This window comes from Ovis canadensis, chromosome 7 (genome assembly GCF_042477335.2).
Source record: "Ovis canadensis isolate MfBH-ARS-UI-01 breed Bighorn chromosome 7, ARS-UI_OviCan_v2, whole genome shotgun sequence".
Lineage (NCBI taxonomy): Eukaryota > Metazoa > Chordata > Mammalia > Artiodactyla > Bovidae > Ovis > Ovis canadensis.
The window spans coordinates 64,037,173-64,057,787 of NC_091251.1; the positions used below are offsets into that span (position 1 = coordinate 64,037,173).

General features: G+C 36.3%; 1 protein-coding gene across 13 annotated transcripts in view; it reads left to right on the forward strand.

The window, feature by feature from the left end:
• ZNF280D (zinc finger protein 280D) overlaps positions 1–20,615 on the forward strand; it is a 127,826-nt gene that overhangs the window by 13,675 nt on the left and 93,536 nt on the right. For 8 of the 13 annotated variants that reach the window (XM_069596419.1, XM_069596430.1, XM_069596429.1 and 5 more), the window contains 4 exons: positions 7,820–7,865; positions 15,725–15,871; positions 18,590–18,655; positions 18,756–18,895. In XM_069596419.1, coding sequence (XP_069452520.1) covers positions 7,853–7,865; positions 15,725–15,871; positions 18,590–18,655; positions 18,756–18,895 — 366 coding nt within the window. In that variant the 5' untranslated portion in view covers positions 7,820–7,852. The remainder of the gene's footprint in view (positions 1–7,819; positions 7,866–15,724; positions 15,872–18,589; positions 18,656–18,755; positions 18,896–20,615) is intronic. The other 5 variants (XM_069596422.1, XM_069596423.1, XM_069596426.1 and 2 more) reach the window with 1 other exon arrangement.

Sequence of the window (20,615 nt, forward strand, 5' to 3'; positions counted from 1 at the left end):
CACCAGGGAGGTCCTGAGCTGCTGTAGTCCTTCACAATAGAAGAACCTTTTCTGAGGATAGAATCAGAATAGAGGAAATGAAACCTAGAGGTGGAGAGAGAAACACCAGGTTTAGCTATCCTTGTTTAAAATGTGCCTACAACTAATTCTGTAAAGGAGTCTATAAGTTCTCTTTTGCGTAAACCGGTTTGTTGTTGTTCAGTTGCTCAATGGCACCCCACTCCCATACTCTTGCCTGGAAAATCCCATGGACGGAGGAGCCTGGTAGGCTGCAGTTCATGGGGTCGCTAAGAGTCAGGCAGGACTGAGCGACTTCACTTTCACTTTTCACTTTCATGCATTGGAGAAGGAAATGGCAACCCACTCCAGTGTTCTTGCTTGGAGAATCCCAGGGATGGGGGAGCCTGATGGGCTGCTGTCTGTGGGGTCACACAGAGTCGGACACGACTGAAGCGACTTAGCAGCGGCAGCAGCAGTTGCTCAATGGTGTCTGACTCTTTTCTACCCCATGGACTGCAGCACTGCCAGGCTTCCTTGTCCCTCGCTTCTCCTGGAGTTTGCTCAAACTCAGGTCCATTGAATCGGTGATGCCATCCAACTGTCTCATCCTCTGTCGTCCCCTTCTCCTCCTGCCTTCAGTCTTTCCCAGCATCAGGGTCTTTTCCGGTGGTTGGCTCTGCCCATCAGGTGGCCAGAATATTGGAGCCTCAGCTTTAGCATCAGTCCTTCCAATGAATATTAAGGATTGATTTCCTTTAGGATTGACTGATTTGATTTTCTTGCTGTTCGAGGGACTCTTAAGAGTCTTCTCTAGCACCACATTTCAAAGACATCAGTTCTTTGGCACTCAGCCTTTTTTATTGTCCAGCTCTGACATCTGAACATAACTACTGGAAAAACTATAGCTTTGGCTATACGGACCTTTGTAGGTAAAGCAATGTCTCTGCTTTTTAATATGCTGTTTAGGTTTGTCATTGCTCTTCTTCCAACGAGCGAGCGTCTTTTAATTTCATGGCTGCAGTCACTGTACACAATGATTTTGGAGCCCAAGAAAATAAAATCTGTCACCGGTTCCATTGTTCCATTGTTTGCTCTGAAGTGATGGGACGGGATGCCAGGATCTTCATTTTTTGAATGTTGAGTTTTAAGCCAGCTTTTTCCACTCATCTCTCTCACCATCATTAAGAGGCTGTTTAGTTCCTCTTCTCTTTCTGCCATAAGGGTGGTGTTATCTGCATATCTGAGGTTATTGATATTTCTCCTGGCAATCTTGATTCCAGCTTGTGCTTCATTCAGCCTGGCATTTTGCATGATGTACTCTGAGTATAAGTTAAATGTAGGGTGACAATATACAGCCTTGATGTACTCCTTTCCCGATTTGGAACCAATCCATTGTTCCATGTCCAGTTCTTACGGTTGCTTCCAGACCTGCATACAGATTTCTCAAAGATTCCCATCTCTTGAAGAATTTTCCACAATTTGTTGTGATCCCACAGTCAAAGGCTTTAGTGTAGTCAGTGAAACAGAAACAGATGTGTTTTTGAAATTCTTTAACTTTTTCTGTGATCCAGCGGATGTCAACAGTTTGATCTCTGGTTCCTCTGACTTTCCTAAATCTAGCTTGAACATCTGAAAGTTCTTGGTTTACATACTGTTGAAGCCTAGCTTGAAGGATTTTGAGCATTACTTTCCTTGCATGTGAAATGAGTGCAATTGTCCTGTAGTTTAAGCATTCTTTGGCATTGCCCTTCTTTGGTATTGGAATGAAAACTGACTTTTTCCAGTTCTGTGGCCATTTCTGCATTTTCCAAGTTTGCTGGCATATTGAATACAGTACTCAAACAGCGTCCTCTTCTAGGATTTGAAATAGCTCAGCTGGAATTCCATCGCCTCCACTAGCTTTGTTTTTAGTGATCCTTCCTAAGGCCTACTTGACTTCACACTGGTATGTTTGGCTCAAGATGAAGGATCACACCATGGTGGTTATCTGGGTCATGAAGATCTTTTTTGTGTATTCTTTCTACCTCTTCTTAATATCTTCTGCTTCTTTTAGATCTCTACTGTTTCTGTCCTTTATTGAGCCCATCTTTGCATGAAATGTTCCCTTGGTACCTCTAATTTTCTAGAAGAGATCTCTAGTCTTTCCCATTCTATTGTTTTCCTCTATCTCTTTGCACTGACCACTTAGAAAGGCTTTCTTATCTCTCCTCGCTGTTGTCTGGAACTCTGGATTCAGATGGATAAATCTTTCCTTTTCTCCTTTGCCTTTCACTTTTCTTTTCAGCTATTTGTAAGACCTCCTCAGACAGCCATTTTGCCTTTTTGTATTTCTTTTTCTTGGGGATGGTTTTGATCACTGCCTCCTGTACTATGTTATGAACCTCCATCCCTAGTTCTTCAGACACTCTGTCTGTGAAATCTAAACCCTTAAATCTATTTGTCACTTCTACTGTATAATTATACAGATTTGATTTAGGTCATCCCTAAATGGTCTAGTGGTTTTCCCTACTTCTTCAAAAATTTGAGTCTGAATTTTGCAATAAGGAGTTCATGATCTGAGCCACAGTCAACTCCAAGTCTTTTTTTTTCTTACTTACATAATTTTTCCATCTTCATCAACAAAGAATATAATCAGTCTGATTTCGATATTGACCATCTGTTATGTTTATGTTTATGTCTATGTGTAGAGTCGTCTCTTGTGTTGTTGGAAGAAGGTGTTTAATATGACCAGTGTGTTTTCTTGGCAAAACTCTGATAGGCTTTTTCCTGCTTCATTTTATACTCCAAGGCCAAGCTTGCCTGTTACTCCAGGTATCTCTTGACTTCCTACTTTCGCATTCCAGTCCCCTATGATGAAAAGGATATCTTTTTTTTGGGTGTTAGTTCTAGAAGGTCTTGTAGGTCTTCATAGAACTGTTCAACTTCAGCTTCTTCAGCATACTGTTTTTTTAAAAGGTGATAACTTTGGAGAGAAGTGGCAGGTCAAGGGAAAAAGGGTTTGGGCTTTCTAGGAGTGATAAATTGAGGCGATGAACATACATGTATGGGGGAAATTAATGGGAGACAAGGACTATTTTAGTAAGATTTGTTTGTGCAGAGCCATCTGGCAGGGACTTTCTGTCTCCAGTGATAATGGTAGTTTTTCCTCCTCCTGAAGTGGGAGAAGGGAAGTGGAAGACCTTTGCAATGGGAAATTATGTTCTGCTTTTAGACATGTAGGAGGAGGGCAGAGAGCTTTTTCGTATTTCCTCCTTAATTGCCAAAGTGGCATATTTTGATGCCCTACATGTGTAAGCATCTGTCTGGATTTCTCCTAATTTCAGAGTATTATAGCATTAATTCTTTGATTACCTTCAGAGAATGAAGCTTAGGAGATGGACAGGAGAAGCTGGCCAGATTGCTTTTTCACCCTTAGTCTTGGAAATAGCTAGGGCAACCTCTTTTTACCCTAGCTAAAAGACCTAAAATTTCCCTATCCTTATTCTGTTCTCATTTGTAGATCACTATTCCTTCATGCTGAGTCCCAACGCTTCTCTGTTTGCATCATTGCTCTTAAGATTCCTAAATGAGTCATCTTTTTGTAAAATGACATTTGAAATTAAAAAGAAAACTACATATATCCATATTTTCCCCCTTTTAATGTCCTTTTCTCCATTTATTGAAGTGACTAATTCCAGAATAAAAATTCAGATAAAAATTAGAGTGTTTCAGAAATCGGATGAGATTTGATGAAATATTTTTTTGAGTTTCTGTGATCCCCCAATATTTTGCAGTATTTTAGCTGCTAGTGGTCAGATGTTTTCAGTTGTGTGTTTTGTTTGGTACACTTTTCAAGAATAAGTCTGGTTTTTAACAGTAACAACTAGACTGATTCTGAAAAAGATAGATGCTTAGCTTTCTAACAATAAAGTCATAAAAGGAGGAAATACTGATTTAAAATGTTATCTACTTAATGTTTTTAAATAAAATTATGATAATTTTATTTATAAAACTTCTTATTTAAGTACCTGAATTTATGAAACCAAATTTTTTTGGGTCTCTCAAATATATACGGTTTAAATTATATAAGATTTATTGCTTATGATTTAAGGTTTCTGTTTGTGTGACTTGTCTTAGAATGCCAAATTAGATATAATAATTCTCTGCTTTTCTGACCATGTTAAAATTAATTTACATGATAGATTCAATAGGTGATGGATGTTAAGCTGAGTTTTAAACATGATTCTTCTTCCTCAAAAGACCGTATGATTCTAAGAAAATAAATAGTAGATTAAAATTAATTTTCTAATGTCTCCTTGAGATAGTTGAAAATTCTTGAGAGATCATAAAACAAGGATCAGGAATACTAGATTGTTACTCATAGTTAAGAACCCACTTTGACTGCTTAAAGCTCTGTTCATCTGGGATTAGAATTCTAAAATTATAGACCTCCATTTCAGTATGCCATTAATGACAAAGACTAAAGAACTATTTTATAAAATGAAATAGAATATAAACCAAAGCTTTGAAGTCAGTGAAATGATGTGAATGCTTGATTTTCTTGGGAAATTTGTGAGAGGAGAAAAGTGACGAATCAAATTTAGCAGTGTTGATAAATTGTAGGTGTGTGTTATATGCATATGATGGTTTAGCATTTTTTATGTTAATAAGTGTTTTAACTAGTTTATAAATGCTTTTTTTTCCTAGGATGAAAGTATCACAGGATAGATTTGGCTGCCACATTCCAGAATGTTTCTTTAGCTTTATAAAAACTAAACTTCTTTGAGGAATACTACTGTAGTAAAGATCCTGTATGACAAAGTGATTTCTAAATGTGCAAATGATAACTTATAAATTGCAGTGTAATAATGAAATTGTGATCTGTTCTTATAGTTCTTTAAAATGAGATTTAGCCCAGAGTTAAAAGTGGTTAAGACTTATTCAGTGATTTATGTGTGCCTGGCACTGAGCTATGTGCTTTGTGTTTATTATTTCATTTAATCTTCATCATAATGCTATGAAATATATATATATGTATATGCAACAATCCCTAAGGTTAAATTCAGCTTTTTATACTTTACTGTATACTTTAAATATTTACTAACTATGAAATAGTAAAACTCGGTGGAGAACAACAGGTTCAAACTCTGCCTTTATTATTTAACAGTGACATCACATCAGGTGATATCTATCAATGGCTAAAAGTAAAATTTTCGAACAGTTAAAAATTTAAACCTCACATTTCCTTTGACTTAAAATTTTTGTAGGAAAAATCCTTAAGATATAGTTTAATTTTAGATATATAAAATCGGAAACAAAAAATAACAAAGTAGGAATTATTTATGCAAGCAGTCTTCAAAAGACAGTGATATAATCTAAAAAGTCTTATAAGTCATTTACTTGGAATTCATTTGGAAAGAAGTGTATTAAAGGTGGTCATGAAATTTCTACCTCAGTCAGTAGCTGAAGTGTAGTTTATTCTCTTTTTCTAGCTGTTTTGGAGCCAAGTCTGAGCTGTAGAAGCTGTAGGAGCTTTGAGATTTCCACTGCATATCTTTGTTGGATATTTCATTTCAGTGGTAGCTGATTTAGCCTTCATAGAATTCTATGGCTTACCACCAAAATTCTGAAGTAGTGACTTACGAGATTTTTACTTTGATAGTTTTGGCATGCTCCAGAGGCTGACATGCCAAAGGAATCCATGAAAGTGTATATTGATCAGAATGAAATATGGCAGTGACTCTTTAGTGTTGTCCAATAGAAATGTTCTGTAGCTGCACTTTCCAATGCAGTAGCCACCAGCTGTTTGTGGCTTTGAGCATTTGCAGTGTGGTTGGTGAAACTGAGGAACTGAAATTTAAATTTTATTTAGTTTTAATTAAATAGTCACATGTGGCTAGTAGCTACTGTATTACACAGTGCAGCTTCTGGCTGAAATTGCAATTCTGATTACCAGTGTTTTAGTGTCTTTGCTGGTGTATCAGTGGAGGTTCCTAAGTAGCTACTATGATCCTCAGGCCTTTAAAATAGATCATCTTAAAGTCATCTTTAGTCATGCGTACATACTCTGTCGCTCAGTTGTGTCAGACTCTTTGCAGCTCCATGAACTGTAGCCTGCCAGGCTTCTCTGTCCACGAGGTAGTGGATATCCTGTTCACATGGACAGGTCATTTATTAATTGAATATTTGTAAATTGAATACTAATTTTAAAGTTCTGCTAAATGACATTTTTATGATCACTTAACAAAAATGTTATATTTGAATTTCATAGTCTGTGTAATTGAAGCTGTTAAAGAATATTCTATATTCTTGATACTAGTAGGTCCTTAATGTGAGCAAAAATTCTATGTATTTATCTATACATACCTCTGATGTTAGTATAGGGGCAGGCTACAACTATTCAAATAACTGAGTTAAAGAATAACCTCAGAACTTGGTGAATGTAGTTGATATTAAAATTTACAGAATTTAGTTCATATTATATAAATATTCACTAGAGTCTCTTGTTCCTGTATTTTAAACATTTAATAGCAATAGCTTCTGAAATTAAAATAATAATTTTATTCCTGTGGTCTAATTCAATCCAAATAACTTGAAAATTATTGAATAAAATGCAGGAAAATTTGCTTTAGTCAGCCTGAGAATAAAGAGGAATGTGAAGATTGTATTAACTGTGTATCTCAGTATTTTAGGTTTCTATTATCTGATTTTTTCCTTTTTTGCTTTATAACTAAAACATGAGATTTTAAAAAATATCTGCATATTTTTAAAATATGTATGCTGTTATATGTGTGGGAATCCAGAAAACAGATTCTTGTTTTAAATAAGACAGTTCAAATTTTTGAAAATTTATTTTAGCAACATTTGTTTTGAATGTTAGACATAATAGATTGTGAATTTTTGAAGGCAAGTACTATGACTTATTTATCTTTGTTTTTAGCCCCATTACCTTACATATAGGAAAAAATGACTGTGATTAGTTTGAATAGTTATTATTTGAATGAAGTAATCTATGATAAAATACTATATCCAACTAATTTTTGTCCTTTTGAGTTCATAGATTAGAAAACCAAGAAAAACATAAACTAAAATTGATTTATGACTATGTTTTCTTATGGAAACAATATTTTAGGTTTCTATTATCTGATTTTTTTCCTTTTTTGCTTTATAACTAAAACATGAGATTTTAAAAAATATCTGCATATTTTAAAAATATGTATGCTGTTGTATGTGTGGGAATCCAGAAAACAGATTCTTGTTTTCAATAAGAAAGTTCAAATTTTTGAAAATTTTAGCCCCATTACCTTACATATAGGAAAAAAATGACTATGATTAGTTTGAGTAGTTATTTGAATGATGAAGTAATCTATGATAAAATACTTTATCCAACTAATTTTTGTCCTTTCGCGTTCATAGATTAGAAAACCGAGAAAAACATAAACTAAAATTGACTTATGACTATGTTTTCTTATGGAAACAATTATATTTATATCTGAAATGTGAAGACTCAGCAACAGTTAAAGGTTAATGTCAGCATCTGAATATTCAGATTTACTAAAATAGTATACTATGAGGCGATTATTCGTTTCTATAGAAAGATGCTTTTAAAAATCTTTATATATAATAATTTCAGACTTGTTCAAATATTAGGGCCTTAATAGAATCACCATTTTACTTAATAAATTTGAGTTCATTCAAGAATGAACCAATTTTGTAGAGTGAATTAAATGTTTATATTAGACTTATCAAACTTAAACCTTGAGCTTTTTATATGAAAAAAGGTTAAATATGTGTGTATTTAATGAAATCCACTTTAATGCTAGTTATCTTTATTTTATAGTAAAGAAAACTGAGGTATAACTTGCTGCCTTGTATGGAGTCACATGGTGAGTTTGAAGATTAAAATTAGATCCAAGAACTTCTGAATTTCAAGTTTCATTTTTCAGTATTTGGCTTTACTTAAAGGTACTCATAAAATTGACTGATATCATGTGTCAGTACTTAGATGACAGTTTACAGAAAATCGACTTTTCATCTTGATTGGTGGCAACCCTTTTCAGCCAAAAAGTAAGTGTTGTTGCTAGGATAGATACTAGTGTTCAGTTCAGTTCAGTCATGACTGACTCTTTGTGACCCCAGGGACTGTGGCACGCCAGGCTTCCCTGTCCATCATCAACTCCCAGAGCTTGCTCAAACTTATGTCGATTGAGTCGGTGATGACATCCAACCATCTCATCCTCTGTTGTCTCCTTATCCTCCTGCCTTCAGTCTTTTCCAACATCAGGGGCTTTTCCATTGAGTCAGGTCTTTGTATCAGGTGGCCAAAGTATTGGAGCTTCAGCTTCACCATCAGCCTTTCCAATGAGTATTCAAGACTGATTTCCTTTAGGATTAACTGGTTGAATCTCCTTAATGTCCAAGGCACTCTCAAGAATCTTTTCCAACACCACAGTTTAAAAGAATCAATTCTTTGGTGCTCAGCTTTTATCGTGGTCCAACTCTCCCATTCATACAGGACTACTGGAAAAACCATGGCTTTGACTAGACGGACCTTTGTCGGCAAAGTATTATCTCTGCTTTTTAATATGCTGTCCAGGTTTGTCATAGCTTTTCTTTCAGGGAGCAAGCATCTTTTAATTTCATGGCTGCAATCACTATCTGCAGTGATTTTGGAGCCCAAGAAAATAAAGTCTGTCACTGTCTCCGTTGTTTCAAGGTAAATTAAATGTGTTAAAGCAGGACATGCAAGCGTGAACATTGACATATTAGGAATCAGTGAACTAAAATCCACAGGAATGGGCAGATTTAATTCAGGTGACCATTATAACTACTTCTACAGGCAAGAATCCCTTAGAAGAAATGGAGTACCCCTCATAGTCAACAAAAGAGTCTGAAATGTAGCATGTGGGTGCAGTCTTCAAAACAGCAGAATGATCTTGGTTTGTTTCCAAGGCAAGCCATTCAGCATCACAGTAATCCAAGTCTGTGCCCCAGTGACTAATGCCAGCGAAGCTGAAGTTGACCAGTTCAGTGAAGACCTACTTCTAGAACTAACTCCAAAAAAAGATGTCCTTTCCATCATAGAGGATTGGAATGCAAAAACAGGAAGTCAAGAGATACCTGGAGTAACAGGCAAGTTGGGCCTGGGAGTACAAAATGAGTCAGGGCGAAGGCTAACAGAGTGTCAAGAGAACGTACTGGTCATAGCAAACATCTTTTCCAGCAACCCAGGAGATGGCTCTACATGTGGATATCACCAGATAGTCGGTACTGAAATCAGATTGATTATGTTCTTTGCAGCCAAAGATAAAGGAGCTGTATACAGTCAGGAAAAAGAAGACTTGGAGCTGACTGTGACTTAGGTCATGAGCTTCTTATTGCAAAATTCAGGCTTAAATTGAAGAAAGTAGGGAAAAGAACTAGGCCATTCAGGTTTTGGGTATTCCCAAGTAGCACTAGTGGTAAAGAACCTGCCTGCCAATGAAGGAGACATAAGAGGCAGAGGTTCGATCCCTGGGAAGACCTCTGGAGGAGGAGATGGCAGCCCACTCCACTATTTTTGCCTGGATCAACTCCCTTATGATTATACAGCAGAGGTGATGAACAGATTCAAGGGATTAGATCTGGTAGACAGTGCCTGAAGAAATACGGACGAAGGTTCATAGCATTGTACAGATGGCAGTTTACCAAAACTGTTGCAAAGAGAAAAAAAATGGAAGAAGGCAAAGTGGTTGTCTGAGGAGGCTTAACAGATATCTGAGGAAAGAAGAGAAGCGAAAGTTAAAGATATACTGCAGTGAATGCAGAGTTCCAGAAAATAGCAAGGAGAGACAAGAAGACCTTTTTGATGAACAATGCCAAGAAATAGAGGAAAACTATAGGGAGAGACCAGAGATCTCTTCAAGAAAATTGGAGATCACAAGGGAACATTTCATGCAAGGATGAGCATGATAAAGGACAGAAACGGTAAGGACCTCACAGAAAGAGAAGTAATTAAGAAGAGGTGGCAAGAATACAGGTGGTAAGAGTCAGTTCGTCTCATCAGGTGGCAGAAGTATTGGAGCTTCAGCCTCAGCATCAGTTCTTCCAATGAATATTCAGGACTGATTTCCTTTAGGATGGACTGGTTTGATCTCCTTACTGTCCAAGGGACTCTGAAGAGTCTTCTCCAATACCACAACACAACTTCAGTGCTGAGCTTTCTTTATGGTCCAACTCTCACATCAATACATAACTATTGGAAAAGCCATAGCTTTGAGTAGACGGACCTTTGTTGGCAAAGTAATGTCTCTGCTTTTTAATATGCTGTCTAGCTTGGTCGTAACTTTTCTTCCAAGGAGCAAGTGTCTTTTAATTTCATGGCTGCAGTCACCATCTGCAGTGATTTTGAAGCCCAAGAAAATAAAGTCTGTCACTGTTTCCACTGTTTCCCTAGTCTGTTTGCCATGAAGTGATGGGACTGGATCACCTGACCAGATGCCAGGATCTTTTTTTTTCAAATGCTGAGTTTTAAGCCAGGTTTTTCACTCTCCTCTTTCACTTTCATCAAAAGACTCTTTAGTTCTTCTTCCCTTCCATAATGGTGGTGTCATCTACATATCAGATTTTTCTCCTGGCAATCTTGATTCCAGCTGTGCTTCATCCAGCCTGGCATTTCATGTGATGTACTCTGCATGTAAGTTAAATAAGAAGGGAGACAATATACAGCCTTGACATACTCCTTTCCCAATTTAGAACCAGTCTGTTGTTCCATGTCTGGTTCTAACTGTTGCTTCCTGACCTGCATACAGATTTCTCAAGAGGCAGGTCAGGTGGTCTGGTATTCCCATCTCTTGAAAAATTTTCCACAGTTTGTTTGATCCACACAGTCAAAGTCTTTAGTGTAGTCAATGAAGTAGACGTAGGTATTTTTCTGGAATTCTCTTGCCTTTTTGATGATCCAGTGGATGTTGGCAGTTTGATCTCTGGTTCCTCTGCCTTTTCTAAATCCAGCTTGAACATCTGGAAGTTCTTGGTTCACATACTGTTGAAGCCTAGCTTGGAGAATTTTGAACATTCCTTTGCTAGTGTGTGAGATGAGTGCAATTGTGCGGTAGTTTGAGCATTCTTTGGCATTGCCTTTCTTTGGGATGGGAATGAAAACTGACCTTTGCAGTCCTGTGGCCATTGCCGAGTTTTCCAAATTTGTTGTCATATTGAGTGCAGCACTTTAACAGCATCATCTCTCAGGATTTGAAATAGATCAGCTGGAATTCCATCACCTCCACTAGCTTGTTTGTAGTGATGCTTTCTAAGGCCCACTTGACTTTGCACTCTAGGATGTCTGGCTCTAGGTGAGTGATCTCACCATCATGGTTATCTGGGTCATTAAGACCTGTTTTTTTTGTATAGTTCTTCTGTGTATTCTTGCCACCTCTTCTTAATATCTTCTGCTTCTGTTAGGTCCATACCGTTTCTGTCCTTTATTGTGCCCGTCTTTGCATGAAATGTTCCCTTGTTATCTCTAATTTTCTTGAAGAGATCTCTAGTCTTTCCCATTCTATTGTTTTCCTCTATTTCTTTGCATTGATCACTTAGGAAGGCTTTCTTATGTTTCTTTTATGCATAGACAAAAATTAATTATTTCTAAAAGTATTATAAATCTGTCATGTATCTTCAAAAATTATTTCTCAACAATATATCCTGAATATATTTACAATGGCAGTGCCATGCTAAAGAGTGAGGTGGAAGACCTTTGTTTTCTGCATGAGTTTGATAGGTCTGTCATAGCAAAGTATTATAGAATAGATGACTTAACAGAAACTTACTTTCTCATAATTCTGGATGCTAGACGTCTAAGATCTAGGTATTTTTGAGTGACTTGAAGGAAGGATCTATTTCAGGCCTCTCTCCTTTGATTATAGATGGTCATCTGCTTCCTGTGTCTTCAAATGGTCTTACCTCTGTACATGTATATGTGTTCTGATCTGTTCTTCTCTTATGGACAGTGATCATAATGTATTAGCGCCCACTCTCATAATCTCACTTTAACTTTCTTCTTTAAAGATTCTGCCTCCAAATATATACACATTGTGAGGTACTGATGGTGAGGACTTCAGAATATGAATTTTAGAGAAACTCAGTTTAGCTCATAACATATACCAACTGGAAATATATGATATTTTTAATATTAGATATAATGAATTTCCCTAATCTTTTAAAATTAGGCATTGCTTGACTTCACCTACTTTCCTAGTTTTAGATTATTATATATATGTCTGTACTGCCTATCTTATATGTAGAGCGAAATATACTGTGAAGGGGCTTATTTTGCCTTAAACATGTAGTAGTATTTTTAATCTTTTGACTTGAAGAATCTATATAAATGGCACCCCACTCCAGTACTCTTGCCTGGAAAATCCCATGGACGGAGGAGCCTGGTGGGCTGCAGTCCATGGGGTCGCTAAGAGTTGGACACAACTGAGCGACTTCACTTTCACTTTTCAATTTCATGCATTGGAGAAGGAAATGGCAACCCGCTCCGGTGTTCTTGCCTGGAGAATCCCAGGGACAGGGGAGCCTGGTGGGCTGCCGTCTATGGGGTCGCACAGAGTTGGACACGACTGAAGTGACTTAGCAGCAGCAGTAAAACAGTATAGTTTGAAAAAGAAAGGGGTCATTTCATGATATTGATGACATTTAGAAAAATGAGAAGGCCTTATTTATTTATATACTTTTTGGTAGGTGGACTACTAAACATTTAAATAATGTTAGGCCAGGAAATGATTTAAGGTATATTTATAGAAGGGAAAATTCTTTTAAATTTGTAAAAGAATGGCACCTATTTTAATAAGGTATTTCTGTGTATGACATCTACAAAGTACTGTTTCAATTAGCACTATCTTTTAAGACTGTGGTAGAACACTGTCTTAAGTTTGAGTCAAAAGAGAAATGGCATTGCTTTATTATAATAAAAAGTGACCTTTAGAAGTTACCACCTTTAACTCATGATGATATCATTGTCTAAGCCAGAACCTTTGAACCCTGGAGGTTTTTTCCTTTTGAAGTCTCCCTCTGTCCTATACCCCAACTCCAGCACTCTTGCCTGGAAAATCCCATGGATGGAGGAGTCTGGTAGGCTGTAGTCCATGAGGTTGTGAAGGGTCAGACACGATTGAGAGACTTCACTTTCACTTTTCACTTTCCTGCATTGGAGAAGTAAATCCCAGAGACAGGGGAGCCTGGTGGGCTGCCGTCTATGGGGTTGCACAGAGTCGGACACGACTGAAGCGACTTAGCAGCAGCAGCAGCAGCCTGTCCTAGACAGACAGACAGACAGACAGACATTTTGTTGTTTAGTCGCTCAGTCATGTTCAACTCTTCGCAACCCCATGGACTGTAGCACGCCAGGCTTCCCTGTCCTTCACTATCTCCCTGAGTTTGCTCAAACTCACGTCCGTTGTGTCAATGATACCATCCAGCCATGTCCTTCTCTGTCGCCCTCTTCTGCCCTCAATCTTTCCCAGCATCAGGGTCTTTTCCTGTGAGTTGTGTAAACACACACACGCACATATATATATATATACTCTCTTTATATATCACTTGTACCCATCTCCATTGCTGTTACTTTAGTTTAGAACTTTTAATACTGTATCTCTTTTTTTCCCTCCTCTGCTACTCTTACTCTTCCTTTTTGTCCTTCCTCTCAGCTTAAAGTATACACATTTTTTTAAATAAAGCAAACAACTTTAAAAAACTGTGGTTTAGCCTCAGTTTCTTAAAAAGTGCTTATGTGCATATATATTTGTGCTGCCGTTGCATAGTCAGTTTTAACCATTTTCTGGTGCTAGTCTGTCATAAGGATTTTTGCTTTTTACAACTATCCCTTCCTTCCCTCTTAAGTGTCTTCCAATTTTTGGTTAAATTTGTATTTGATATTTTCATTATGATGACCATATAAACACTATTTACTGATGAGCATGGTAGTATGCTATTAATATGCTATTACATATAGAATAGCATGTGAGGGGATACATTTTTTACTTGTTTGTTTACCCAGCGATGAATACTTTTCACCTTTTTTGATTTGCTAGCTTTTATTAACATCTATAGCTAAATCTTGTCACACCCTCAAGAACCTCTCAGTTCAGTTTTCTGTATGTTGAAATCTGTCAGATAGTCTAAACATTTATATTTTAACCATCTTTTCTTTGGCCTCCTGGGGACGTTCCTCCTGAAGGTGCTGCTCTCAGGAGTTAGTCTAGACTGGCTGTTCTTTTGGCCTACTGAGCTTCTGTTGTCCTGGAACTTTGTACTGTGTTGAATGCCATGTTCTCTACATCCTGTGTCTTCCTCTTTCTTGCCTGAGTCTCTTGTTTTGGTGGATTCTATAGTAGCTTCAGGAGAAAGAGTGCCTGGGAAGTAAATTTTGTGTGATGTTGCTGGTCCTTACTCTTACACTTAAATGAAAAGTTTAGATTTTCTAAATTGAAATATAATTTTGGTAAGAATTTTAAAAGAATTGTTTTACTGTGTTCTAGTTTCTGTTCTTGTTACTCTTAATCTTTTGTATAGGACCTGTTTCTGTTCCCTAACTCTCAACCCCTGAAGATATTCTCTTTATCTTTTTTGTTCTGAAATTTGGCAGTGATACGTCCTGGTATAACTTTTTCTTGATTGTTGTATTGAGCATTAGTGGGATCTTTCAGCTCAGAGATTATTGTCTTCTGATCTTGGAAATTTTCTTGCATTATTCCTTTGATAACTTACCCCCTGCTTTCTCTCTATTCTCTTTCTATAAATTTAAGTGTTGTCCCTTTAAATTGATTTTCTAACAACCTTGTATTCTCTGTTTTGTTTATGTGTGTGTGTGTATATAAATATTTTTTTCTCAGTTCTGAGGACATTTGTTTTTTTAAGGGAATGAAAAAATTTTGGCTATTGTATTTCAAATCCTATTTTGTTTTCTGATCATTACTTTTTATAACATCCATTTTTGTCTCATATCTCTAAAAATGCTAACTATATTTTCTCTAATATTTGTCTTGCTTTTTGTATTACCTCTTTTCCTAAGGTTTCTTTCTCTGTTTTATTGATTTTGGTCTGAAAGACAAGAGGTTTTCCTAAAAGTTCTGGTGCTTATTGGTTGTATGTTTAACACCAAGGCACTAAAATGCTTCTGTGCTTGGTCAGAACTTTTAGGACGGTGATATTTTACTGTATGTTCTTTGGTCTGTTTCTTCAGACAAGAAATGTGTAATTTTCCCTGATTGGAATAAATCTCACTTTGTTCTTTTATTTTAGTCTAGCATCTCATCCCTTCTTTGCTATGTACCTGACATACCTGAATTGGGTTCAGTTTTTCCGTTCTCTCTCCCATCTGTTGCCTCTTATTCTTAGTTTGTCTCTCATTTGTCAGTACATTTTTTCCCAGATAATGGTTTGGTGCAGTCTTTTTCCTAGATATAATCATATTCCAGGTGTATGACTGAAACTGACTTTGTTCCCAAATGTTCTGTCCACTGTAAATAACTACTGTCAACCATTATCTATCAGTCATCTCTTTATCTAAATTTTACTAGTTTAAATCTTAGAGAGTGAACTCTGAGTTTCTCACTGTTGCTGCCATGTACTAACTGTGAATATCAACTCAGAAATTGCGATTAGGATTATTAAAGTAGATCTTAAATCTCCTACTATGTATTACAAAAATGTATTTATTTTTCTTTTTGAAAATAAGGTTTGCTTCTCTCCTTTTGAAAATTAGATAATTCAAAAATGGCAGAGCTCTTCATGGAATGTGAAGAAGAAGAGTTGGAACCATGGCAGAAGAAAGTAAAAGAGGTTGATGATGATGATGATGATGAGCCGATCTTTGTTGGAGAGATATCAAGTTCAAAACCAGCAATTTCAAGTGAGCATTTACTTTCAGTAAACCCCAGTTTTGTAAAATACCATTTGTAATAGAAAAACTTGTGAACTCTCTTATACTCATTTAATTAAGTCCTTGTTCCTTGGTGAGGAGTTAATGATGAAAGATTGGGTGGGAAATTGGTAAGAATTTCAGAATTAGAGTTTTAAAATTGGGAACTTGAGGAAGGAGCGAAGAAGTTAAAATATCAGATGTGAGAAAAATAAATGGACTAAGATAAACTGGTGACATCGGAAGTCTTTTCATAATAGAAATCATAATTTTTAGTGGAGCCAAGTAACCTGTTTATCATTTTGTTCATTTTCTTTTTTTTTTCCCTCACTTATAACCCAGAAACAGAAGAGTTTAGAATACTTTGCTTAAAATGTTACAATACACTAAATATGTTTCGGTTAGTCTTACATAGGGGTTCTCACATGCAAGCAGCTGCCTCATTGCAGTGACATTTATAGTAGCTACAAAATGTATAGACAGTGAAGGATGTCAGTTAAGAGTAATTGGATTTGCCATTGTTATAATGTTAAAGACAAATGGCTCTTGTTAAAGCATCCACTCAATAATGTATGGAAGTATGGAGAAATAATGTATACATTTCAGGGGAGAAAGAGAAAATAGATCCCTTCCCATTGCGTTTACATGTGTTTTGTTTGCTTAGTCAGGAGAATTTACCAAAGCTCATAACCAGCATACTAGTGTTTTGTTTTGTTTTGTTTTGTCAAAATCAGTGCTTAAAAGTATAACAAAGAGACTGCTTTAAAATTTTCTGAAAGCCTGATTCTTTCTTCTGTTGCCTGTAAGCTTGGAATGGCACTTTTTATTCAGTTTTATCAGAGGGAGACTAGCTTAACTGATGGAATTCTGAATAGCATTTTTTGTGGAAGATTGATAACCACTCAAAAGAGGTTCTGAATGGAGTGCTACTTTGATTATAGATTGAACTAGGTGTGGTGGCATGCTTTTTTGCTGATAGTGGAACATAATTATATACTGTCTTAATTACTGTTTCTAGTCGCTATAATTACTTTATATGGGAATATTACCATATTGCAAAATCGTTACTTAAGTTGTCTTATTGAAAACAAGACAATTAAGGTTTAAATTGAATTTATACTGATTTTTAGATGACTCTTAACAGTGTTCAAATAGAAAAATGTATGTTAATTTTAAAATAATTGTCAAGAGACTGATCCCAGTAGAATTTCTTTTCTGTACTCTTAAGATACAGAATTTAAATGATTTTATTGTTGCTTTTGTATAAGCCATAAAATATTTTAACATATGGAGTATAAGCTAAATGTTTATATATGTTGCTAGACAGGAAGGTAAAAACTTTTTTATTGTAGAATACAAACACCAAAATGTACTTTTTTGAAGGTTTGAATAAATACTTAATCTTGAATTTATGCATGAAAGTGGTGTCAAGTTGTTTGAGCAGATTGTTCTCCTTTTAGTTTAGTTCAGTTCAGTTGCTCAGTCGTGTCCGACTCTTTGCGACCCCATGAATCGCAGCACGCCAGGCCTCCCTGTCCATCACCAACTCCTGGAGTTCACTCAGACTCACGTCCATAGAGTCGGTGATGCCATCCAGCCGTCTCATCCTGGGTCGTCCTCTTTTCCTCCTGCCCTCAATCCCTCCCAGCATCAGAGTCTTTTCCAATGAGTCAACTCTTCGCATGAGGTGGCCAAAGTACTGTAGTTTTAGCTTTAGCATCATTCCTTCCAGTGAACACCCAGGACTGATCCCCTTTAGAATGGACATCTCTAATACTTAGGTATAGAGCACTGTACTGCCATTTTCAGAAAACAGTCCTACTTTTATATGCCCCTTTACACTACAGAATTAATTTATGGAGGCTTGTTCCTTTCTATTACGAGGGGAAATGAGGAAATTGTTTTCTGAGTTCTGATGTTGGTCCTTTTACCTTTTTCTAACCAATAATTTTAGGCAGATTCTTACTCTTCTGAATTTTAGTTTGGTCATAGAAAAACCTGTAAATTATTGAGTTCACATACATGCATGCAATTAGAAACTTTAACCTGATCCTGAAAGTCATATTAGGCCCTGACTGACTTCTAGTATAGTGATAAATATGAAGCCCGTTAAGTTGCAAGATATTCTGGTAAACCATATGTTCACTTTAGTCTGCATTCTCTAATAGATTCACTTTCAGGACTTGAATAATGGTGGAGATAATCCAATGAGGTCCCTTATAATGATACTTCAGGGCTTATAAGGGTATGAATTAGATATGGATGTTGGACAGGATTTGATTTTCAGTGAATAGGAACTTGGATGCATGTATGTACAGCCCTTTCATCTCTCAAAGCAAGATATATACTTCAATTTTAGTTGTATATGAATATATTTTTGGAATATTTTTGCCAATTATGTGAACTATTTCTTTGCCATGTAGAAGATTTGACTTATGGGTAGTCATATTTATCAATCTTTAACTTCTGGGTTTTGGATTTTGAATTACAGTTAGAAATATTATTCTTATTCTATAAGAATTAAGATACTAGTTTTAGTAGATAAAGATATATATATATGTTTAAAATTAACTGTATTCATAAAGCAGTATTAACCTGTATACTCCTTCCAGAAATCTTTTCAGTTGTTTTCAGTGTATGATTTCTATTTATATATATATATATATATAATTCAAACAATGAGTTTTAAAATAATGTAATCTTTTATAGATATTTTGAATAGAGTAAACCCCAGCTCATATTCGAGGGGAATAAAGAATGGTGCACTATGCCGAGGTACAGTAGTATTTTACTATTTTTATTTTAAAGTGAAGTATTTTGACATCATTGATTATATAGAAATATATTCAATGTGTTGTATAATTTTAAAATACAGGTATTACTCCTGCATTCAAGCCTACAAGTCAACATTACACGAACCCAGCATCAAATCCAGTGGCTGCCTCGCCAGTAAATTTTCATCCTGAATCTAGATCTTCAGATAGTTCTGTTATTGTTCAGCCTTTGTCTAAACCTGTAAGTGTTTCTGAAACTACACAGTCAGCTCAGGAATTCGTTGGGTATTATTTATCTGTGTCAACAATGCATAGTGAAAATTCTGTATTTCCATGGGTAATCATTCAGTGGAATCATAATCAGCATCAGAAAATGTCACCATCTTTATGATAGTTTAACCAGTACCCAAATAATAATTGTAGGAACAAACTATCCAGCCTGTTTTTAAATCTGGTAATATGCTTAAATAGGCTACAGTATTGAAAACTGTGCTATTAAAACATGAATAAAAGCATATTTAGTAATAATGGCAAAACTATTTCAGATTGTAAACTGGGCTAAATGTTCTTAGTTCTTAACTGGGAGAATTGCTGAGAGGCTATTGTAGCCTTTTATTCTGAAAACATACCTTCATAGTTTAGTGTAACTTTTATAGAAACTAATAGTTAATATTGAGTTGTTAATGTGTGTAAGGTTTTGTGCTATCATGAATTAATCTCTTTAAATTCTTAAATGTTCCTATAAAGTAGGCAGTATTATTTATTTTTGTTTTATAGTTGAGGAAACTGAGGCTCACATAGTTTAAATAATTCACTCAAGGTGGCACCGCTGGCAAATGATAGATCTGGGATTTCAATCCATTGCCTTAGTGTAAAAATTTTCAAAGTGTAGTTGTCAGTCCCCTGGGGTGCCCCTGAGACTGTTTCATGGGCTTTGGATCAACTGTATTGTCAAAATAACACAAAGGAACTATTTGCTTTTGTCACTGTGTTGACACTTGTACTGATGATGCAAAAGCAATGGTGAGTAAACTGCTGGCATGTTAGTATGAATAGTAGTTTTTGTACTAGTCATGACCATGTACTCACAATAAAAATTATTTCAGTCATACTCAGTTACTTTGATGAAATATTAAAATGTCATTAATTTTATAAACTCTCTACCCTTGAATATATCTTTTGAAATGTTTCACGTATGAAATGGATAGTATACATAATATACTTCTATGTCTGAGGTATGATGATTAGCTTGGGAAAAAGTACTAGTGTGGTTTAATGTTGAGCTAAATTACCCAGAAAACCATTTTTACTTGAAAAGATGACTGAAGCCATGGTGTATGTTACTATTAACTTAGTGGTTTAAAGCCACATACTTCTATTGTGTCACAGATTTTGTGAGTTAGGAGTCATGTCATGTCTTAGCTGGATCTTCTGCTTCAGGGTTCCTCAAGGCTTCATTCAAGATGTGAAGCTCAACTGAGGAAGTGTCTGCTTCCAACCTCTCATGGTTATTGGTAGCATTCGGTTCCTTAAGGGTTGTCATATTGAGGGTCTCAATATTTTACTGGCTTTTGGTTGGCTCCTTGCCATTTTGAGTTTTCCCAGCATGGCTCTTACTTCTTCAGAGCCCACAAGGGAGAGAGAATGCTTAGCAGGATGGCATTATAGCCGTCCTTGGACTGCAAGGAGATCCAGCCAGTCCATTCTGAAGGAGATCAGCCCTGGGATTTCTTTAGAAGGAATGATGCTAAAGCTGAAACTCCAGTACTTTGGCCACCTCATGCGAAGAGTTGACTCATTGGAAAAGACTCTGATGCTGGGAGGGATTAGGGGCAGGAGAAGGGGATGACAGAGGATGAGATGGCTGGATGGCATCACTGACTCGATGGACGTGAGTCTGAGTGAACTCCGGGAGTTGGTGATGGACAGGGAGGCCTGGCGTGCTGCGATTCATGGGGTCG